Below are 25,516 nucleotides of genomic sequence, written 5' to 3'. Positions count from 1 at the left end.
AATAAAAGTAGCACTTTGCTATTTCCAAACCACTTTTTTTCAAAATTAGCGCTAGTTACATTGGGACACTGATATCTGTCAGGAATCCCTGAATATCCTTTAACATGTGTATATATATTTTTAGAAGACATCCCAAAGTATTGATCTAGGCCCATTTTGGTATATTTCATGCCACCATTTCACCGCCAAATGCGATCAAATAAAAAAATTCACAAATTTTTTCACAAACTTTAGGTTTCTCACTGAAATTATTTACAAACAGCTTGTGCAATTATTGCACAAATGATTTTAAATGCTTCTCTGGGATCCCCTTTGTTCAGAAATAGCAGACATGTATGGCTTTTACATTGCTTTTTGGTAATTAGAAGGCCGCTAAATGCCACTGCGCACCACACGTGTATTATGCGCAGCAGTGAAGGGGTTAATTAGGGAGCATGTAGGGAGCTTGTAGGGTTAATTTTAGCTTTAGTGTAGTAAACAACCCCAAGTATTGATCTAGGCCCATTTTGGTATATTTCATGCCACCATTTCACCGCCAAATGCAATCAAATTAAAAAAAACTGTAAATATTTCACAATTTTAGGTTTCTCACTGAAATTATTTACAAACAGCTTGTGCAATTATGGCACAAATTGTTGTAAATGCTTCTCTGGGATCCCCTTTGTTCAGAAATAGCAGACATATATGACTTTGGCGTTGCTTTTTAGTAGTTAGAAGGTCGCTAAATTCCGCTGCGCATCACACGTATATTATGTCTAGCAGTGAAGGAGTTAGTTAGGTAGCTTGTAGGGAGCTTGCAGGGTTAATTTTAGCTTTAGTGTAGAGATCAGCCTCCCACCCCCTGATCCCTCCCAAACAGCTCCCTTCCCTCCCCCACCCCACAATTGTCCCCACCATCTTAAGTACTGGCAGAAAGTCTGCCAGTACAAAAATAATTTTTTTTGGGGGGGTTTTAGGTTTAAAAAAAAAAAAAATTCTTCTGCTGTGTAGGACCCCCCTTAGCCCCCAACCTCCCTGATCCCCCCCCAAACAGCTCTTTAACCCCCCCCATCTGCCTTTATTGTGCGCCATATTGGGTACTGGCAGCTGTCTGCCAGTACCCAGTTTGAAAAATAATAATGTATTTTAATTTTTTTATTTTATTAAATATTTTCTTTATTTCTGTAGTGTAGCTGCCCCCCCCTTAACATCCAACCCCCCACCCTCTCCCAGATGCCTTCATTTTAAAATCCCACCATCCCCAGTCCTCTCTCCCACCCTCCAGATCTACAGCATATTAATGCTGTCTTCATAGATCTTACGTGCACGCGCGCGCCCGTGCACGCGCGTGCACGCGCACGCCCCCACACAAGATCCCTCCCCCCTCCTCCACCAATGACTGCCCACCCGCCTCCCTGGATGAGCTCCCACCCACCAATGATAACGGCCATCGATAGCCGATGCAGAGAGGGCCACAGAGTGTCTCTCTCTGCATCGGATGGCTAAAAACAGTTATTGCAGGATGCCTCAATAACCTCAAAGTGTCAATCGGCTCCAATGCATCTGTTTCCGCGCGAGCCTTTAGGCTCACCAGAAACAGAAGTTAAGAAGCAGCAGTCTTAAGACCGCTGTTCCTTAACTGATACACCTTCTCTGAGGCGACGGACATTGTTCCGCCCAATCGTGTACGGTCGGGTTGATTGATTCCCCCTGCTAGCGGCCGATTGGCCACGAATCTGCAGGGGGCGGCATTGCAGCGGATCATGTCCGCCAGACATTGATAAATCGGCCCCATAGTGTTCGCTGCTCATTTACTGTGAAGATGGGTGGGCAGGTTCCCATGTTATAACCTTGTCCCTTCGCACATAAGTACATTGGGCCCATAGAGACAACTTTGCTTAACACAAATTGGGATGAGTGAGACAAATGTGGGATGTAGTTATAGGAATTACATTGCAGAGGACTCAGATTAGTGAGGAGATATAATGGGAGACTTCTTAGAGCAGGAGAGAAACAATATGATGGGTACTAGGGGTCTTAGAGAATTTGAGACTTGTGAATCAATAGATTATAGACAGGAATGTGAGGTTTGGTGCTGGAGGAGCATAAGGTTGGGTAATGCCACATGTGTGTTAAAAAGAGGAAATGAGGAGATGGTTTATATCCAAAATGTAATAGTTCTGCTCATATTAAACATTGGAGAGTGCATCTTCATATTTGAACACAATCTATATAACACATAATATAATTTATACATCCTCTAGTTTATAGACCAGATTTGACAAATGTCTTTATTGTAGACATAGGAGATTGCAGATTGCTATGTGGCATTTTTAGTAAATGTTGAGGAAATTTGTTTTCAGAGAGGCACAAACGGAGTGAAAACCAAATAATGATGCACTGATATTTCTCTACAGGTTGTTTATAATAACAAATATAAAGCTTCTTTCTTTCTTTTTTATTTTTCAAATACAAAGCATATTTTTGCAGATAGGAGTATTTTATATAATTATTGGACCTCAAACTGGTATATTTTTTAGAACCTTTCAGTGCATTTACCTGGTGTTGTCTCTTAAGCAAATAAAGCTAAATGAAGAATGTAAACAAAAGAAACAGGATAACTACAGCGTTTCTTTAATATAGACACTGGTTGGATTTAAATATTGAGATGAACAAGATGAGGTGAATTCCTTGGTCCCCTGTTTCTTGTATTTGCTTTTCCTTGAAAGTTATGGGATCTCATATTGCCTTTTGTGTGACAGAATAAGCAGCATACAGCAGTATTCAAATTTCTCTGCTTAAAGGGACAGTCTACACCTTAGTCATCTTAAAGTCTTACCTTAGATTAAGCTGCAAATAGCCTCATGCACCCCTTTCTATATCATGCAGCAGGAACAGTAAAAAAATGTTATTTTGAAATTAATATTTGCATCTTATTCTAAGGTAAGACTTTGAGGCCTAGTTATCAAGCCGTCAACCTCAAATACGCTGGAATTCCGCAGCGTATTTGTGGCGAGGCTGATTCGCCTTAGTTATCAAAGGCTAGAGACCGGCAAAAGTAGAATTTTGTGACGTAAACTTCGATCCGCCGGACTCAGTCCGACACAGATCGATTCTTACGTCACTACAGATGTTCCGCACACAAGTGCGGCACAATCTGACTACTTTTGCTAGTTATCAAAAAACTAGCAGGTACGCTCGGCACTTTTACGGCCCAGCGTACCTGGTTTTCAATCCGCCACCCTGGAGGCGGCGGATCCCATAGGAATCAATGGGAGTCTGACCATAGTGAAAGTACAAGTTCACTAATGCCAGACATCCCATTGATTTCTATGGGAGATGTCTGCACTTAACACCCTAACATGTACCCCGAGTCTAAACACCACTAATCTGTGCCCCCTACACCGCCGCAACTAAATACATTTATTACCCCCTAAACCGCCGCTCCCGGAGCCCACCGCAACTATAATATATGTATTAACCCTTAAACCGCCGCTCCCTGACCGTGCCGCAACCTATATTAAATTTATTAACCCGTAATCTGCCCCCCCTACACCGTCGCCACCTATAATAAATTTATTAACCCCTATCCTGCCCCTCACTACAACGCCGCCACTGTAATAAATTTATTAACCCCTAAACCTAAGTCTAACACTAACCCTAACACCCCCCTAACTTAAATATTAATTAAATAAATCTAAATAATATTTCTATTATGAACTAAATTAATCCTATTTAAAACTAAATACTTACCTTTAAAATAAACCCTAATATAGCTACAATATAAATAATAATTATATTGTAGCTATCTTAGGATTTATTTTTATTTTACAGGCATATTTCAATTTATTTTAACTAGGTACAATAGCTATTAAATAGTTATTAACTATTTAATAGCTTACCTAGCTAAAATAAAGAGAAATGTACCTGTAAAATAAAAACTAACCTAAGTTACAATTATACCTAACACTACACTATCATTAAATAAATTATTCCTATTTAAAACTAAATACTTACCTGTAAAATAAACCCTAAGATAGCTACAATATAAATAATAATTATATTGTAGCTATCTTAGGATTTATATTTATTTTACAGGTAACTTTGTATTTATTTTAGCTAGTTAGAATAGTTATTAAATAGTTATTAACTATTTAATAACTACCTAGCTAAAAGAAATACAAAATCACCTGTAAATTAAATCCTAACCTAAGTTACAATTAAACCTAACACTACACTATCATTAAATAAATTAAATAAATTACCTACAAATAACTACAATTAAATACAATTACATAAACTAACTAAAGTACAAAAAATAAAAAAAGCTAAGTTACAAAAAATAAAAAAAATAGGTTACAAACATTTTAAAAATATTACAACAATTTTAAGCTACTTACACCTAATCTAAGCCCCCTAATAAAATAACAACCCCCCCAAAATAAAAAAATGCCCTACCCTATTCTAAATTTAAAAAGTTCAAAGCTCTTTTACCTTACCAGCCCTTAAAAGGGCCTTTTGTGGGGGCGTGCCCCAAAGAATTCAGCTCTTTTGCCTGTAGAAGAATAATACAACCCCCCCAACATTAAAACCCACCACCCACATACCCCTAATCTAACCCAAACCCCCCTTAAAAAAACCTAACACTAATCCCCTGAAGATCATCCTACCTTTAGTCGTCTTCACTCAGCCGAGCCACCGATGGAACTGAAGAGGAGACCCGGACCAGCAGAAGTGATCCTCCAAGCGGCGCTGAAGAAATCTTCCATCCGATGAAGTGATCCTCCAAGCGGCACTGAAAAAGTCTTCCATCCGGGCGATGTCATCTTCCAAGAGGCGCTGAAGAAGTCTTCTATCCGGGCGATGTCATCTTCCAAGCCGGGTCTTGAATCTTCATCCCGCCGACGCGGAACATCCTTCTTTACCGACGGACTACCGACGAATGAAGGCTCCTTTAAGGGACGTCATCCAAGATGGCGTCCCTTCAATTCCGATTGGCTGATAGGATTCTATCAGCCAATTGGAATTAAGGTAGGAAAAATCTGATTGGCTGATTGAATCAGCCAATCAGATTCAAGTTCAATCCGATTGGCTGATCCAATCAGCCAATCAGATTGAGCTTGCATTCTATTGGCTGATCGAAACATTGAAGGGACACCATCTTGGATGACGTCCCTTAAAGGAGCCTTCATTCGTCGGTAGTCCGTCGGTAAAGAAGGATGTTCCGCGTCGGCGGGATGAAGATTCAAGACCCGGCTTGGAAGATGACATCGCCCGGATAGAAGACTTCTTCAGCGCCTCTTGGAAGATGACATCGCCCGGATGGAAGACTTTTTCAGCGCTGCTTGGAGGATCACTTCATCGGATGGAATATTTCTTCAGCGCCGCTTGGAGGATCACTTCTGCCGGTCCGGGTCTCCTCTTCAGTTCCATCGGTGGCTCGGCTGAGTGAAAACAACTAAGGGTAGGATGATCTTCAGGGGATTAGTGTAAGTTTTTTTTAAGGGGGGTTTGGGTTAGATTAGGGGTATGTGGGTGGTGGGTTTTAATGTTGGGGGGGTTGTATTTTTCTTTTACAGGCAAAAGAGCTGAATTCTTTGGGGCATGCCCCCACAAAAGGCCCTTTTAAGGGCTGGTATGGTAAAAGAGCTTTGAACTTTTTTAATTTAGAATAGGGTAGGGCATTTTTTTATTTTTGGGGGGGTTTGTTATTTTATTAGGGGGCTTAGATTAGGTGTAAGTAGCTTAAAATTGTTGTAATATTTTTAAAATGTTTGTAACCTATTTTTTTTATTTTTTGTAACTTAGCTTTTTTTATTTTTTGTACTTTATGTAATTGTATTTAATTGTAGTTATTTGTAGGTAATTTATTTAATTTATTTAATGATAGTGTAGTGTTAGGTTTAATTGTAACTTAGGTTAGGATTTATTTTACAGGTAATTTTGTATTTCTTTTAGCTAGGTAGTTATTAAATAGTTAATAACTATTTAATAACTATTCTAACTAGCTAAAATAAATACAAAGTTACCTGTAAAATAAAAATAAATCCTAAGATAGCTACAATATAATTATTATTTATATTGTAGGTATATTAGGGTTTATTTTAAAGGAAAGTATTTAGTTTTAAATAGGATTAATTTAGTTCATAATAGAAATATTATTTAGATTTATTTAATTAATATTTAAGTTAGGGGGGTGTTAGGGTTAGTGTTAGACTTAGGTTTAGGGGTTAATAAATTTATTACAGTGGCGGCGGTGTAGTGGGGGGCAAGATAGGGGTTAATAAATGTATTATAGGTGGCGACGGTGTAGGGGGGCAGATTAGGGGTTAATAGGTATAATGTAGGTGGCAGCGGTGTCCGGGAGCTGCGGTTTAGGGGTTAATACATTTATCAGAGTTGCGGCAGGGTCTAGGAGCGGCGGTTTAGGGGTTAATAAATTTATCAGAGTTGCGGGAGGGTCTAGGAGCGGCGGTTTAGGGGCTAATAACTTTATTTAGTTGCGGGGGGCTCCGGGGGAGCCGGTATAGGGGGTAGAACAGTGTAGTTTAGTGTGGGTGCTTAGTGACAGGCTAGCAATAAAGCTGGGAAAAAGCCGAAGATCAGCGAGATCGGATGAGTGATAACTCTCACAGTCCGCTGCTCATCGCCCCGCGGCTTTTTGACAGCTTTATTTGATAACTTAGGCGAAATTTTTCAGGTCCGCGGCGGCGATGTGAGGCGAGCTTAGGCGGGCGTATTGGGTCGTCGAAGGCAGGAAAGTTGACACGTTGATAACTACCCCCCTTAAAGTTGACTAAGGTGTAGACTGTCCCTTTAAAGTTGATAAATCATTTTTCAATTTGACATTTAATATCTATGTGTACACATTTTAACTTAAATGTAAATTCTTATCATTATCTTAAGATGGTATCAAATTGCAGCATGGCAACTGGTGATACTCCTCTCACAGAACATGACTCCTTTTTTTCTATGAAGATTCCACCTAACTTTCGGCTAGATTACAAGTTTTTGTTGGTAATGGTGTGCAGTTCTAACGCACAGTTTTTCCTTACCACTCACCTACAGTAACGCTGGTATTACAGGTTTTTAGAAACCCGGCGTTAGCCGCAAAAAAGTGAGCGTAGAGCAGAATTTAGCTCCACATCTCACCTCAATACCAGCGCTGCTTACAATAGCGGTAAGCTGGCAAAACGTGCTTGTGCATGATTTCCCCATAGGAATCAATGGGGCTGATTCGGCTGAAAAAAGTCTAACACCTGCAAAAAAGCAGCGGTCAGCTCCTAAAGCAGCCCCATTGATTCCTATGGGGAAATAAAAGTTATGTCTACACCTAACACCCTAACATGAACCGCGAGTCTAAACACCCCTAATCTTACACTTATTAACCCCTAATCTGCCGCCCCTACATCGCCGCAATTTACATTATATTATTAACCCCTAATCTGCCGCTCCGGACACCGCCGCCACCTACATTATACTTATGAACCCCTAATCTGTCGCCCCCAACATCGCCGACACCTACATTATAGTTATTAAGCCCTATTCTGCTGCCCCAATGTCGTTGCAACCTACCTACAATTATTAACCCCTAATCTGCTGCCCCCAATGTCGCCGCCACTATAATAAAGTTATTAACCCCTAAACCTAAGTCTAACCCTAACCCCCCTAGCTTAAATATAATTTAAATACATCTAAATAAAAATACTATTATTAATTAAATTATTCATATTTAAAACTAAATACTTACCTATAAAATGAACCATAAGATAGCTACAATATAACTAATAGTTACATTGTAGCTATTTTAGGGTTTATTTTTATTTCACAGGCAAGTTTGTATTTATTTTAACTAGGTACAATAGTTATTAAATAGTTATTAACTATTTAATAACTTCCTAGTTAAAATAAATACAAATATACCTGTAAAATAAATCCTAACCTAGGTTACAATTACACCTAACACTACACTATAATTAAATAAATTACCTAAATTAACTACAAATAATTACAATTAAATTAAATAAACTAAATTACGAAAAACAAACAAACACTAAATTACAGAAAATAATAAAACATTTACAAGTTTTTTAAACTAATTACACCTAATCTAATCCCCCTAATAAAATAAAAAAGCCCCCCAAAATAATAAAAATCCCTACCCTATACTAAATTACAAATAGCCCTTAAAAGGGCTTTTTGCGGGGCATTGCCCCAAAGTAATCAGCTCTTTTACCTGTAAAAAAAAGACAATCCTCCCCCAACATTACAACCCACCACCCACACACCCAACCCTACTCTAAAACCCACCCAATCCCCCCTTAATAAAACCTAACACTACCCCCTTGAAGATCACCCTACCTTGAGACGTCTTCACCCAACTGGGCAGAAGTGGTCCTCCAGACGGTTTGAAGTCTTCATCCTATGCAGGCAGAAGAGGTCCTCCAGACGGGCAGAAGTCCTCATCCAGACGGCATCTTCTATCTTCATCCATCCGGAGCAGAGCGGGTCCATCTTCAAGACATCCGACGTGTCCTTTAAATGACATCATCCAAGATGGTGTCCCTTCAATTTCGATTGGCTGATACAATTCTATCAGCCAATTGGAATTAAGGTAGAAAAAAATCCTATTGGCTGATCCAATCAACCAATAGGATTGAAGTTCAATCCTATTGGCTGATTAGAACAGCCAATAGGATTGAGCTTGCATACTATTGGCTAATTGGAACAGCCAATTGAATGCAAGCTCAATCCTATTGGCTGATTGCATCAGCCAATAGGATTTTTTCTACCTTAATTCCGATTGGCTGATAGAATTCTATCAGCCAATCGGAATTGAAGGGATGCCATCTTGGATGACGTCATTTAAAGGACCCGTCAATGTTCCAGTTGCTGTCGAAAGAAGAGGATGCTCCTCGTCAGATGTTTTGAAGATGGACCCACTCCGTTCCGGATGGATGAAGATAGAAGATGCCTCCTGGATGAAGACTTCTGCCTGTCTGGAGGACCTCTTCTGCCCGGATAGGATGAACACTTCGGTCCGTCTGCCCGGTTGGGTGAAGATGTCTCAAGGTAGGGTGATCTTCAAGGGGGTAGTGTTAGGTTTTATTAAGAGGGGATTGGGTGGGTTTTAGAGTAGGATTGGGTGTGTGGGTGGTGGGTTGTGGGTTGTAATGTTGGGGGGGTATTGTATTTTTTTTTACAGGTAAAAGAGCTGATTACTTTGGGGCAATGCCCGGCAAAAAGCCCTTTTAAGGGCTATTTGTAATTTAGTATAGGGTAGGGATTTTTATTATTTTGGGGGACTTTTTTTTTATTATATTAGGGGGATTAGATTAGGTGTAATTAGTTTAAAAAACTTGTAATTATTTTATTATTTTCTGCAATTTAGTGTTTTTTTCCGTAATTTAGTTTATTTAATTTAATTGTAATTAATTGTAGTTAATTTAGGTAATTTATTTAATTATAGTGTAGTGTTAGGTGTAATTGTAACTTGGGTTAGGTTTTATTTAACAGGTATATTTGTCTTTATTTTAACTAGGTAGCTATTAAATAGTTAATAACTATTTAATAACTATTCGACCTAGTTAAAATAAATGCAAATTTGCCTGTAAAATAAAAATGAGCCCTAAGCTAGACACAAATGTAACTATTAGTTATATTGTAGCTATTTTAGGGTTTATTTTATAGGTAAGTATTTAGTTTTAAATAGGAATAATTTATTTAATTGTAGTAATTTTATTTCGATTTATTTAAATAATATTTAAGTTAGGGGGTGTTAGGGTTAGGGTTAGACTAAGATTTTGGAGTTAATAAATTTAATATAGTGGCGGCGACGTTGGGGTCGGCAGATTAGGGGTTAATAAATGTAGGTAGGTGTCGGCGATGTTGGGGACAGCAGATTAGGAGTTAATAATATTTAACTAGTGTTTGCGAGGCAGGAGTGCAGCAGTTTAGGGGTTAATACATTTATTGAAGTGGTGGCGATGTCCGGTTAGGCAGATTAGGGGTTCAAATTTTTAATATAGTGTTTGCGATGTGGGGGGGGGGCTCGGTTTAGGGGTTAATAGGTAGTTTACGGGTGTTAGTGTACTTTTTAGCACTTTAGTTAAGAGTTTTATGTTACAGCGTTAATCCATAAAACTCCTGACTTTTAAATGCGGTATCAGTCTTGACAGGAGAGGCTGTACCGCTCACTTTTTCCAAGACTCGTTATACTGGCGTTAACTGGAAAATCCCATTGAAAAGATAGGATACGCAATTTACGTAAGTGGATTTGCGGTATGTTCGAGTTGCGGGAAAAAAAGTGAGCGGTACACCTGTACCTGCCAGACTCGTACTACCAGCGGGCGTTAAAAAGCAGCGTTGGGACCTCTCAACCCTGCTTTTTAAGGCTAACGCAAGACTCGTAATCTAGGTGATTGGTTTTACTATCTAAATGTGTCTATTGTGTGAATATTTGAATATCAAATGTTAAAATTCAGATAACGAATATCAAATGTAGCATTTTACTATTTTGAGTGTAAAATTTGAACATTCAATTTTTGATGTCTATATACCTACATTAAACTCTATGGGAATCAACAAATTAATTAAGGTTTGAATATTCAAACGTCAAATAACGTTTATTATTTTTAACAAATGTGCTGAAACCTTTGGCTTTCAGCCAGGTTTAATCAATTAGGTAAATGATACGAAAATGTGCAGCCTTTGTATCTCTCCATTAACATATGGCAAATACGAGTAGGAATAGGTTGCACCTTTATATACATATGACTGATCAGTGATTTCCTCATTTGTGCTTATGCAATTTATTGCAAACATATATTCAAAGTTAAATATGGTTGTTCTGAAAATATACAAAAACAATTAAATAGATAATGTTCTTTTTAAAATCATATTGTTTGTTTCCATTTAGCCCAAATCTAACCTGGAGGGATATGCAACACTTAGTGGTCTTTACATCTGAGTATGACCCACTGGCCAATAATAAGGGTTGGAAGAAGAATGGAGCGGGATTAATGGTCAACAGCAGATTTGGATTTGGACTTCTTAATGCTAAAGCTCTTGTGGACTTAGCTGACCCTAAAACATGGAAAGAAGTTCCAGAAAAAAAAGAATGCATTGTTATGGATGATAATTTCACACCAAGGTAACATATTTAAATTAAGCTACATTAACATTATAAACATACAATTTACAACCAAACCAAACCAATTCACTCCTTTATTAAACAAATTAATAAATGTTTATAGTATCAACATAAAACCATAAATTATTAGCAAACTAGTTGTGATAAAGTAGCCAGCTGCTAAAAATGCATAGGGAAGAGTCTAATGGGTAGGTTAATCATTGGTCGGGATTTACCATTGCACAAGCATTTCTGGTAAAATGCTTGTGCAATGCCGCTTTCAGCTCACCAGTGGCCAATCAGCCGCTAGCAAGGGGTGTCAAGCATCCCGATTGTATAGTATCGGAATGATTTCAGTCCGCCACCTAGAAGGTGGTGGTCTAAGATAGCTGCTTCTTAACTTCCATTTCTGGTGGACCAGAGATGATGGGCGTAGAAAGCAGCATCCGCTGCTTGATAAATCTACCCCATAGTCTGTGTGCTTTATTAAAGTAGACTGACAATGCTACCAGTCCACCAATTATCAAAAAACTTTTTTTTTTAACTAATAGTCTTAATGTATTAAAATATTTACGTTTCTTGCTGTTCGTAGATTGGCGTTTTAGTAAACTTTAGAAACAATATCCGTATATTAAATCAATAGTAGAAACGTAGAAAACTTGGTGTAAAGAACATATTGTAGTGCTACTCCTGTATGAAACTATGTACCACAGTGGGAACTTGAAACATGACATTAAAGCTCGGCTACACAGAAATATACAAAATAACACTAAAGTGTCGTCAGGTATACAAATTCATGTCCATAGCCTATTGATAATGGTAGTACAATCTTTAAGGTGAAAAAAAAGTATTTACTCACTTTTGTTGTTGTTCAAGAGGTTATGACTACTTTCACCATCAAGGGAAGAAGTTTGTAACGGCTAGGATCACATGATACAGATTCCCCGGGTGTATTTGTTTCAGTAGCTGCTGAAAGGCACTGCAGATTTCTCTGTGGGGAGTCCCTCCCACGGCTTTAGAAACGACAAACACATTTTCTATAGATGCTGGTGTGGACTATAGAAACCAACCAACACATAATGCAAGTGTTCTTCTTCTCCCTCTCAAGCAAATCAAAAGACTCACTAGTCTAAACAAACAAAATATTTAGAAAAAAAACCAAACATTTTTTTTACAAATTAAAATGCTGTGATACAGAATGATGTACCCATAACTTATGATGCATTCCCCACACAACAATGCCTTAATAAATCTTAGTGCTACTTCTAGAATTCTCTGAATTAAACGTCATTAATTTGAAACTTCTTCTATGGAGTCTGTCATTGTTGTATTTAGATTTTGTGATGCATTAGACATCAACAATTCTGCCACCATTTTCCAACTCCACCCAGTGTATATTCTCATTGCTTCTTATATTCTCCATGCCCAGACCAACATAGAGTATTGCATGACTCATTCTTGCCTTTCCTAACGCACACAGAGCAATGGGGGTATTGAGCTGCCACGATAAAAGAGCACTGAGTTAAATAATCATTACTATAAATATTAAGAGCAGTGAGTGACCCCTTTTTGCTGAAACACAAATAGTTTATTGAGTATCTCTTAGGCAGTCCACAACCCCCTAACTTCCCCTCACAGTGGGTACCTATATTTTTATACAGTATGTATCTTATAGATCTAGTACTCAATCAGATATCACTTAGCTATATTTACTCATTTAGATAGACTCTTTTAGATATCACCTAGCTATAGTTAATCATATGAGAACATATTCATTTAGATGAAAGAGCTAATGTTCTTAATGTTATAATCTTATGTTTTATGTTCTGAGAAAAGGTTTTTTCAGACATTCTTGGGAAAACCTACTGAACAATCAAAAGTTATAAACGAGAGCTCAGAGCCATGTAAGTGATACAATTAGGGTGGAGCACAAACGTTTGCGGGCAATCGATAAGGGGTTTATCGTGGGTGTTTGCACTCATTGGGCTTACTGCTGGTATTACAAGATGAAAGTAAATGTGATCACTTGAGCGCAATCACGATTTACGCTACAATGATTACTGCGACTTCAGAGCTCTGGTTAACTGGTTCACGAAGCAAAAATGTGTCACAAAACACATTGAAAATACATTACAAAGTAAAGTTACACTCATAATAACACTATCTAATAAAAATGATTAAAAAAATAATCGGCTAGATTATGAGTTTTGCGGTAAGCTGAAAAAACAGCGTTAACAGGTCCTAACGCTGCTTTTTCACTACCGCTGGTATTACAAGTCTTGCAGGTTTAGGGGCCCCGCACACTTTTTTGGCCTTACCGCAAACCGACTTACGTAAGGTTAAAGTCTTTTTTCTATGGGACTTCCATAGCGCTGGTATTACGAGTTTGTCCTGGGAGGCCAAAAAGTTAGCGGTACACCCTCTACCTCCAAGATTCTTAACGCATTCTAAAGTCAGTAGTTATGAGTTTTACACTACAACGCCGTAGCATAAAACTCATAACTAAAGTGCTAAAAAGTACACTAAACACCCATAAACTACCTATTAACCCCTAAACCGAGGCCCTCCCGCATCGCAAACATTATAATAAAAATTTGAACCCCTAATCTGCCGCTCCGGACATCGCTGCCACTATAATAAACATATTAACCCCTAAACTGCCACACTCCCACCTCGCAAACACTAGTTAAATAATATTAACCCCCAATCTGCCGCCCCTAACATCACTGCCACCTACATCATACTTATTAACCCCTAATCTGCCGCCCCTAACATCGCTGCAACCTACATTATATTTATTAACTGCAATCTGATGCCCCCAACATCGCCGCCACCTAACTACATTTATTAATCCCTAATCTGCCGTCCCCAATGTCGCCGCCACTATTCTAAATTTATTAACCCTTTAAACCTAAGTCTAACCCTAACACCCCCTAACTTAAATATAATTTAAATAAATCTAAATAAAATTACTATCATTAACTAAATTATTCCTATTTAAAACTAAATACTTACCTGTAAAATAAACCCTAAGCTAGCTACAATATAACTAATAGTTACATTGTATCTAGCTTAGGGTTTATTTATATTTTACAGGCAAGTTTGTATTTATTTTAACTAGGTAGAATAGTTACTAAATAGTTACTAAATAGTTATTAACTATTTAATAACTAACTAGCTAAAATAAATACAAATTTACCTGTAAAATAAAACCTAACCTAAGTTACACTAACACCTAACACTACACTACAATTAAATAAATTACCTACATTAAATACAATTAAATAAATTAAATTAGCTAAATCACAAACAACAAACAAACACTAAATTAAAAAATAAAAATAAAAATTACAAGATATTTAAACTAATTACACCTAATCTAATAGCCCTATCAAAATTAAAAAAGACCCCCCAAAATAAAAAAAAAACCTAGCTTAAACTAAACTATCAATAGCCCTTAAAAGGGCATTGCCCCAAATAAATCAGCTCTTTTACCTGTAAAAAAAAATACAAACAACCCCCCCAACAATAAAACCCACCACTAACACAACCAACCCCCCAAATAAAAGCCTAACTAAAAAAACCTAAGCTCCCCATTGCCCTGAAAAGGGCATTTGGAAGGGCATTGCCCTTTAAAGGGCATTTAGCTCTATTGCAGGCCCAAAGCCCTAACCTAAAAAATAAACCCACCTAATACACCCCTAAAAAAATCCTAACACTAACCCCCGAAGAATCACTTACCGGGAGAAGTCTTCATCCAAGCGGCAAGATGTCCTCAACGAAGCCGGCAGAAGTGGTCCTCCAGACGGCAGAAGTGGTCCTCCAGATGGGCAGAAGCCTTCATTCAGACGGCATCTTCAATCTTCATCCTTCCGGCGTAGAGCGGGTCCATCTTCAAGACATCCGACGTGGAGCATCCTCTTCTTCCAACGGACTAACGATGAATGAAGGTACCTTTAAATGACGTAATCCAAGATGGCGTCCTTTAAATTCCGATTGGCTGATAGAATTCTATCAGTCAATCGGAATTATAGTAGAAAAAATCCTATTGGCTGATTGGATCAGCCAATAGGATTGAGCTTGCATTCCATTGACTGATTGGAACAGCCAATAGAATGCAAGCTCAATTCTATTGGCTGATCCAATCAGCCAATAGGATTTTTTCTACCTTTATTGTGATTGGCTGATAGAATTCTATCAGCCAATCGGAATCTAAGGGATGCCATCTTGGATGATGTCATTTAAAGGTACCTTCATTTGTCATTAGTCCATTGGAAGAAGAGGATGCTCCGCGTCGGATGTCTTGAAGATGGACCCCCTCCGCGCCGGAAGGATGAAGATAGAAGATGCCGTTTGGATGAAGACTTCTGCCCATCTGGAGGACCACTTCTGCCCATCTGGAGGACCACTTGTGCCGGCTTCGTTGAGAACATCTTGCCGCTTGGATGAAGACTTCTCCCGGTAAGTGAATCTTCGGGGGTTAGTGTTAGGATTCTTTTAAGGGTGTATTGGGTGGGTTAATTTTTTAGGTTAGGGCTTTGGGCCTGAAATGGAGCTAAATGCCCTTTTAAGGGCAATGCCCATCCAAATGTCCTTTTTAGGGCAATGGGGTGCTTAGGTTTTTTTAGTTAGGCTTTTATTTGGGGGGTTGGTTGTGTGGGTGGTGGGTTTTACTGTTAGGGGGGTTGTTTGTATTTTTTTTACAGGTAAAAGAGCTGATTTATTTGGGGCAATGCCCCGCAAAAGGCCCTTTTAAGGGCTATTGATAGTTTAGTTTAGGATAGGTTTTTTTTTTTATTTTGGGGGGCATTTTTTATTTTGATAGGGCTATTAGATTTGGTGTAATTAGTTTAAATATCTTGTAATTTGTTTTTTATTTTCTGCAATTTAGTGTCTTTTTTGTGATTTAGCTAATTTAATTTAATTTATTTAATTGTATTTAATGCAGGTAATTTATTTAATTGTAGTGTAGTGTTAGGTGTTAGTGTAACTTAGGTTAGGTTTTATTTTACAGGTAAATTTGTATTTATTTTAGATAGGTAGTTATTAAATAGTTAATAACTATTTAGTAACTATTCAACCTAGTTAAAATAAATACAAACTTGCCTGTAAAATATAAATAAACCCTAATCTAGATACAATGTAACTATTAGTTATATTGTAGCTAGCTTAGGGTTTATTTTACAGGTAAGTATTTAGTTTTAAATAGGAATAATTTAGGTAATGATAGTAATTGTATTTAGATTTTTTTAAATTATATTTAAGTTAGGGGGTGTTAGGGTTAGAATTAGGTTTAGGGATTAATAAATATAATATTGGTGTCGGCGATGTTGGGGGCAGCAGATTAGGGGTTCATAAGTATAATGTAGGTGGCGGCGATGTCCGGAGTGACAGATTAGGGGTTAATAAGTATAATGTAGGTGTCGGCGATGTGGGGGACGGCAGATTACGGGTTAATAAGTGTAAGATTAGGGGTGTTTAGACTCGGGGTTCATGTTAGAGTGTTAGGTGTAGACATAAAATGTGTTTCCCCATAGGAATCAATGGGGCTGCGTTACTGAGATTTATGCTGCTTTATAGCAGGTGTTAGACTTTTTCTCAGCCGGCTCTCCCCATTGATGTCTATGGGGAAATCGTACACGAGCACGTACGACCAGCTCACCGCTGACTTAAGCAGCGCTGGTATTGGAGTGAGGTATGCAGCAAAATTTTGCTCTACGCTCACTTCTTGCCTTTTAACGCCAGGTTTGTAAAAACCCATAATACCAGCGCTATAGGTAAGTGAGCGGTGACAATAAACTGCACGTTAGCACCGCACAGCTCATAATGCAAAACTCGTAATCTACGCAAAAGTTATAAGGGCTCACAGAGATGAGGTCTCTGGTGTCAAAAATAAAAAAGTCATGCAAAGGGCTTTAACATTGAGATACATACATATACATGTATATATATGTATATATATATATATATATATATATATATACACACAGTATATATATATATATATATATATATATATATATATATATATATATATTATGTGTGTACGTGTGTATTTATGTATTTATATGTGTATATGAATTTACAGACATATTTGCACATATAAACACATAAATAGTACGTATGTATACATATATATATAGATATAACTAATAATGGGGGTTGGTGGCACTCATTGTGTGGGCTATTTGGTGTAAATCACCAAAAGTGATTGTACAAGCAGTCACAACATATTATAATAATATACCATAAAAAGAAAGGACTGCATTAGTCCTTTCTTTTTATGGTATATTATTATATATAGATATATATTTATAAGTGCATTGGAGCCCTTTGCAGTTAAGTATATGAAAACATGTAAAATCATATTTACGTAATATTCATATTTTATAAGGTGTTATACTGTGTATTTACTGTAAATATTTAACATTCTGATGTTCTGCACATAACAGAATATGTTCTAAGTATTTATAAATAGATATTCCTATTTATATAGGTATAAAAAATATATTGTACCAAAATACAATCATATATATGTAAAAATATTAAATATCTATGTAAAGAACATTGGAATGTGAAAAATTCATATTTTCATGTCGGGTTAGCGCACATGAGAAAATGCAATCGGGTGTGTTAGTTTTTTTATCTCTTTTTTTTTTTCTCCATTGACTTCTGTGGGGGAATAAGTTAACTCGCACACAATATTCTAAGTTCGTTTTTTTGCGCTTGTCTGCTTAGAGTCAAGTGAAAACAGTTTATTTTTAACTTGCGCAACAAAAGTCTACTTCTAACGCAATACTATTCATGATATCAAAGTTTTTATTTCAATTTTACCACTAAAATAAATGATAGTTTCATGCTCCATTAGACACATATAAATTGACTGCCCCTCCACCACAACTGACAATGTTATATAATATTTGCCATATATATATATATATATATATATATATATATATATATATATATATATATATATATATATAGTCAACAGAAAGGAAGAGCACTCCACGGGAGTCCCGTGGAGTGCTCTTCCTTTCTGTTGACTATACATATCTTTGGTGCATCCGGGGCCTCAGCTCAGGATTCTGGAGTGCGGTCTGCCTATCGCTTATTTACAGTAGTACATTTAGTTTAAGGATTTAAACCCCATATTCTCAGTGACAAATTAATGCAGTGATTTAACTCTCTAAACGTCAGTGACATGCACATAGTAGTGATTTTAGTAGCGATTTAACTGCCCTGCTGATTAAAATGTAATTCTAAAGAAATCATATAAGTGCTTCCCTTTTGCTAAAGTAAACTCACAAGAAATAGCATAAGCTCTGGTAAGCTTAGTGTAGTCCTTTGTGTTTCAACCCTTTGGCTCGTAAAACATCTGGGGACATCTTTACATACAAGTAAATAAACACGTCATCATACTTGTATACTTGCACAAAATCATACATGTAAATGTGCACATTATAGTACATGCATATCTGTACATCATTATACATGTAAATCTACACATTATCATACATATGTACTTGCACATCATCATACATGTATATACACATCATCATCATCTTACATGTATATCTGTATATCTACACATCATACATATATACTTACACATCATCTTACATGTATATCTGTATATCTACACATCATACATATATACTTACACATCATCATACATGTATATCTGTATATCTACACATTATACATAAAACCTACACATGATCATAAATATATACTTACATATCATCATACATATGTACTTGCACATCATCATACATGTATATACACATCATCATCATCTTACATGTATATCTGTATATCTACACATCATACATATATACTTACACATCATCATACATGTATATCTGTATATCTACACATTATACATAAAACCTACACATGATCATAAATACTTACTTACATATCACCAGACGTGTATATATGCATATCTACACATCATCATACATATCCTCATACATATATACTTACACATTATTATACATATATACTTACACATCATCATAAATATATATCTACTCATCATCATACATGTATATCTACACATCAATTATGATACATATATACTTACACATCATCATGCTACTCATCATCATATAAACTTACACATCATAATGCATATATACTTGCACATCATCATTCATGTATATCTACACATTGTCATACATGAATAATTATACATCATAATACATGTATACTTACACATCATCATATATGTATATCTACACATCATCATACCTGTATACATCATCATACCTATATACTTACGCATCATCATACAGATATACTTACACATCATGATACATGTATATCTACACATCATACATATATAACTACACATCATCATACATGTATATACACATCATCATACATATATACTTACACATAATCATACATATATACTTACACATCATCATAAATATATATACTTACACATCATGATACATATATATATCTACACATCATCATACATGTATATACACATCATCATACATATATACTTACACATCATCATACATATAAACTTACACATCATGATACATGTAAATCTACACATCATGATACATATATATCTACACATCATCATACATGTATATACACATCATATTACAGATATACTTACACATCACCATGCATGTATATCTACACATCATCATACATATATTCTTAAACATCATGATCCATAGCATCTAACATGCTTCTTGTATTTTTAGGTTCATAAGATCAGAAGGAGAAATAACAATAGAGATTCCAACAAAATCATGTAAAGGACAAGATAACTATGTTATGTCACTTGAGCATTTGCAACTGGAGACAACCATTGAATATACCCGCCGTGGAGACCTCCATATAACTCTTACTTCACCATCAGGTAAAACAGGGAAACACAATTTTATAAACACATGCACACAGTTGCAAGAAAAAGTATGTGAACCCTTTGGAATGATATGGATTTCTGCACAAATTGGTCATAAAATGTGATCTGATCATCATCTAAGTCACAAAATAGATAATCACAGTCTGCTTAAACTAATAACACACAAAGAATTAAATGTTGCCATGTTTTTATTGAACACACCATGTAAACATTCACAATGCAGGTGGAAAAAGTATGTGAACCCCTAGACTAATGACATCTCCAAGAGTTAATTGGAGTGAGATGTCAGCCAACTGGAGTCCAATCAATGAGATGAGATTAGGGGTGTTGGTTACAGCTGCCCTGCCCTATAAAAAACACACACCAGTTCTGGGTTTGCTTTTCACAAGAAGCATTGCCTGATGTGAATGATGCCTCGCACAAAAGAGCTCTCAGAAGACCTACGAATAAGAATTGTTGACTTGCATAAAGCTGGAAAGGGTTATAAAAGTATCTCCAAAAGCCTTGCTGTTCATCAGTCCACGGTAAGACAAATCCTATTATATTAAAGGCCAAGTGTGTTTGTCCGAAGCTGTCATGTGCAGTAGAGACATCACAAGGACAAACACACCTGGCCTTTGAGTCCTGCTCCTAGCTGATCTGCCGCCTGCAGCAGAAGTGGGCGTGGCCGGACGTGAGTGGGGGGCGTGGCTGATGCAAAGGGGGCGTGGTTGGACGGGAATGGTCATGAAGGGGCATGGCCGAGTGTGAAGGGGGTGTGGCCGGGCACTGTTGGGAGGAGAGAGAGACAGGAGAGGGGGGGAGAGAGAGAGAGGAGAGGGGGGAGAGAGAGAGAGGAGAGGGGGGAGAGAGAGAGAGAGAGAGGGGAGAGAGAGAGCGAGAGAGAGGAGAGGGGGGAGAGAGAGAGAGAGAGAGGAGAGGGGAGGAGAGAGAGAGAGAGAGAGGGGAGAGAGAGAGAGAGGAGGGGAGAGAGAGAGAGGATAGGGGGAGAGAGAGAGGATAGGGGGAGAGAAAGAGGGGGGAGAGAGAGCTCAAAAGAGAGGGGAGAGAGAGTGCAAAAGAGATGGGGGAGAGAGAGAGCTCAAAAGAGATGGGGGAGAGAGAGCAAAAGAGAGGGGGGAGAGAGCGTGAAGAGAGGGGGGAGAGAGCGCAAAAAAGAGGGGGAGAGAGAGCGCAAAAGAGAGGGGGGAGAGAGAGAGCAAAAGAGGGGGGGAGAGAGAGCACAAAAGAGAGGGAGAAGAGAGAGAGAGCAAAAGAGAGGGGGAGAGAGCGCAAAAGAGAGGGGAGAGAGAGAGCACAAAAGAGGTGGGTGAGAGAGAGAGCAAAAGAGGATGAGAGAGAGCACAAAAGAGATAGGGGGAGAGAGAGAGGAGGGGTGAGAGAGAGGAGAGGGGGGAGAGAGAGAGAGGAGGGAGGGGAGAGAGAGAGAGAGAGAGAGAGAGAGGAGGGGGTGAGAGAGAGAGAGAGAGGAGGGGGTGAGATAGAGAGGAGGGGGGAGAAAGAGAGGAGGGGGGAGATAGAGAGGAGGGGGGGAGAGAGAGAGGAGGGGGAGAGAGAGAGGGGAGGGAGAGAGAGAGGAGGGGGGGGAGAGAGAGGGGAGGGAGAGAGAGAGGGGGGAGAGAGAGAACTCAAAAGAGAGGGGGAGAGAGAGTTCAAAAGAGATGGGGGAGAGAGAGAGCTCAAAAGAGAGGGGGAGAGAGAGCGCAAAAGAGATGGGGGAGAGAGAGAGCAAAAGAGAGGGGGGAGAGAGCGCGAAGAGAGGCGGGAGAGAGAGCAAAAGAGAGGGGGAGAGAGAGCAAAACAGAGGGGGAGAGAGAGAGAGCGCAAAAGAGAGGGGGAGATAGAGCGCAAAAGAGGGGGGAGAGAGAGAGCACAAAAGAGAGGGGGGAGAGAGAGCAAAAGAGAGGGGGAGAGAGCGCAAAAGAGAGGGGGGAGAGAGCGCAAAAGAGAGGGTGAGAGAGAGAGCGCAAAAGAGAGGGGGAGAGAGAGCGCAAAAGAGAGGGGGGAGAGAGAGAGAGCAAAAGAGGGGGGAGAGAGAGCAAAAGAGGGGGGAGAGAGAGAGAGAGAGCGCAAAAGAGAGGGGGAGAGAGAGAGCAAAAGAGGGGGGAGAGAGAGAGCACAAAAGAGAGGGGGGAGAGAGAGCAAAAGAGAGGGGGAGAGAGCGCAAAAGAGAGGGGGGAGAGAGCGCAAAAGAGAGGGTGAGAGAGAGAGAGCGCAAAAGAGAGGGGGAGAGAGAGCGCAAAAGAGAGGGGGGAGAAAGAGAGAGCAAAAGAGGGGGAGAAAGAGAGAGCACAAAAGAGAGGGGGGAGAGAGAGAGAGGGGAGAGAGAGATGGAGAGGGGGGAGAGAGAGAGCTCAAAAGAGATGGGGAAGAGAGAGAGCTCAAAAGAGAGGTGGGAGAGAGAGCACAAAAGAGATGGGGGAGATAGAGAGCTCAAAAGAGAGGGGGGAGAGAGAGCGCAAAAGAGATGGGGGAGAGAGAGCTCAAAAAAAGGGGGAGAGAGAGCGCAAAAGAGATGAGGGAGAGAGAGAGAGCAAGGGGTGGGACCGCTGTACTGCAAAAAAATGGCCCGTGTGAACGGGCTTTAGGACTAGTTGTCTATAAATGGAGAAAGTTCAGCACTGCTGCTACTCTCCCTAGAAGTGGCCGTCCTGTAAAGATGACTGCAAGAGCACAGCGCAGACTGCTCAATGAGGTGAAGAAGAATCCTAGAGTTTCAGCTAAAGACTTACAAAAGTCACTGGCAAATGCTAACATCCCTGTTAGCGAATCTACAATACGTAAAACACTAAACAAGAATGGATTTCATGGGAGGATACCACAGAGGAAGCCACTGCTGTCCAAACAAAACATTGCTGCATGTTTACAGTTTGCACAAGAGCACCTGGATGTTCCACAGCAGTACTGGCAAAATATTCTGTGGACAGATGAAACCAAAGTTGAGTTGTTTGGAAGAAACACACAACACTATGTGTGGCGAAAAAGAGGCACAGAACACCAACATCAAAACCTCATCCCAACTGTGAAGTATGGTGGTGGGGGCATCATGGTTTGGGGCTGCTTTGCTGCATCAGGGCCTGGGCAGATATCATCTATGCTATCATCGAAGGAAAAATGAATTCCCAAGTTTATCAAGACATTTTGCAGGAGAACTTAAGGCCATCTGTCTACCAGCTGAAGCTCAACAGAAGATGGGTGTTGCAACAGGACAATGACCCAAAGCATAGAAGTAAATCAACAACAGAATGTCTTAAACAGAAGAAAATACGCCTTCTGAAGTGGCCCAGTCAGAGTCCTGACCTCAACCTGATTGAGATGCTGTGGCATGACCTCAAGAAAGCGATTCCCACCAGACATCCCAAGAATATTGCTGAACTGAAACAGTTCTGTAAAGAGGAATGGTCAAGAATTACTCCTGACCGCTGTGCACGTCTGATCTGCAACTACAGGAAACGTTTGGTTGAAGTTATTGCTGCCAAAGGAGGTTCAGCCAGTTATTAAATCCAAGGGTTCACATACTTTTTCCACCTGCACTGTGAATGTTTACATGGTGTGTTCAATAAAAAGATGGCAACATTTCATTCTTTGTGTGTTATTCGTTTAAGCAGACTGTGATTGTCTATTGTTGTGACTTAATTGATGATCAGATCACATTTTATGACCAATTTGTGCAGAAATCCATATCATTCCAATGGGTTCACATACTTTTTCTTACAACTGTATATGTATGTATTTCTATGTTAAGGTTGTGCAAATTTTAGTCGAGCGTAACAGTTAACCAGAGCAATGAAGTTGCGATATCCTTATGCAAGTTAAATTAAATAGCGCTCAAGTGAATGTGTCTGCTTTCAACATGTAATACACGCTACTTCCGATGCACCCAAAGAGCCGTGATAAACCCCTTTTCGCTTGCGCGCACCAGTTTGTGCAACATTTGTAATCTAACCATAAAGACGTTACCCAAACTCACTTTGCTATTTTGGCAATATAATTTTTTTTAATCTACATGACAGGAGTGTAAACAGACTAGTGAGTCTACACGTCTATGACATTACTCTGAATACTTGTTGGGTGCTTATGTCAAATCAGGATTTACTCACACAAAGGGCTAGATTATTGCGGATGCGCAATAATTAATCAGCCATTACAATTAGAACTTATAAAATTAACCAGAGATCAGACCTCTGGTTAATTTTATAAATATGCCCCAAATGCCCCCACTAGGCAGTATTTTGTGGCTAAAGTTGGTGGGAGTGGATTGTTAGAAAAAAAATGGCACGAAAAGTTCCTTTACATTGCGATTAATGGGAATTGTGTGTTGCCAGTAAATATTTATGTATATGCTTATATACATACAGTATATATGTACATGTTAATATGTGTATATACACATATTAACACATAAATATATATGTATATATTCATATATATTTAACACTGCTGCCCATCTCTGCGCTACTTACCCCCCGCACTGTGAGAGTTCTGATGCTGTGTATGACGGGATCAGAACGAGGCTCCCATATGAGCCTATGGAAGGACGCTTTCACAAGTGCAATGCTTCCCGAGTATAATATAATGGAAGGCATATGATCACCACTGATCAACCAGTCGACCAACAATCTACCTTTTGACTATCCATGAACTAAAACAGGACATTTTCATATTCCAGTTGCCAAGTGTGAATACAAGGTTTTAGATTATTTATCAGCAGAGACAAGGCTGACACTATAACTGGACCAGGTTGGACCTCTGGACCCAGACAGCATTTGCCAGAAGGGACATATAGGGAGAGCATAGACTGGCTGTGTTCTTTTAAGATAAATGACTCTCGTATGGGGTCCATCAGTTGGGTATCAGCATGTCCTCATGTGCAACTTCAATATGCTGAACTTAACCCTTTGAAATTGTTGAATACTGTTGGGTTTATATTGTAGCTGGATGGAAAGTGTCCTTTCATTCTTGGACCTAGACAGTTCAATGACTTGAGCTGCCACTGGGCAGAAGCCAGTTACTCAAGGACGATTCTTCTGGGTGATATCCCATCAGTTTAGTTGGTCCATGTACATCAATATATAGCTACAAGAAACAAGTGGTTGTGCTAATTTCTACTGCTTTTGGTTGTAAAATTAACCTTAAATGAAAGTGGAATCCCAAACCTTTCTATCTCCTTGGTGGAAGTTCTTGTTTTGTACAAAATGTATGTGAAGCTGTGCTGCATATCACATTTCAATATATCAAATGTAACATTCAATTTAGCAACAAAAATAATCCCCCAGAAAAAACATGCAGAACGGCAAGAAGTTGATCTTGATTCCATTGTGGGTTTTTGTGAAGCAATATTTTAATGTTTACATACACCTAGATTACAAGTTTTGCGCTATAGAGGGTGCGAAATGAACGCAACAAAAGTTGCATTATATCACCCTCCATAGCACTGCCATTACGAGTTACTGAAAAGCTATTGGCTGATTTAAATAGCCACTAGAATTTCATTAGCTCTCATAGGATTT

The 25,516-nt window shown here is 38.7% G+C and overlaps 1 protein-coding gene across 1 annotated transcript in view; it reads left to right on the top strand.

Annotated features, from left to right (window-relative positions):
• The window catches only part of PCSK1 (proprotein convertase subtilisin/kexin type 1), a 123,344-nt gene that overhangs the window by 86,394 nt on the left and 11,434 nt on the right, over positions 1-25,516 (top strand). The window contains exons 10-11 of the mRNA XM_053701505.1: positions 10,898-11,131; positions 19,843-20,000. Coding sequence (XP_053557480.1) covers positions 10,898-11,131; positions 19,843-20,000 — 392 coding nt within the window. The remainder of the gene's footprint in view (positions 1-10,897; positions 11,132-19,842; positions 20,001-25,516) is intronic.

Source organism: Bombina bombina, chromosome 2, assembly GCF_027579735.1.
Source record: "Bombina bombina isolate aBomBom1 chromosome 2, aBomBom1.pri, whole genome shotgun sequence".
Taxonomy (NCBI): domain Eukaryota; kingdom Metazoa; phylum Chordata; class Amphibia; order Anura; family Bombinatoridae; genus Bombina; species Bombina bombina.
Note: the sequence above shows the minus strand (reverse complement) of the source record. Positions and strands in the feature narration are given on the sequence as shown.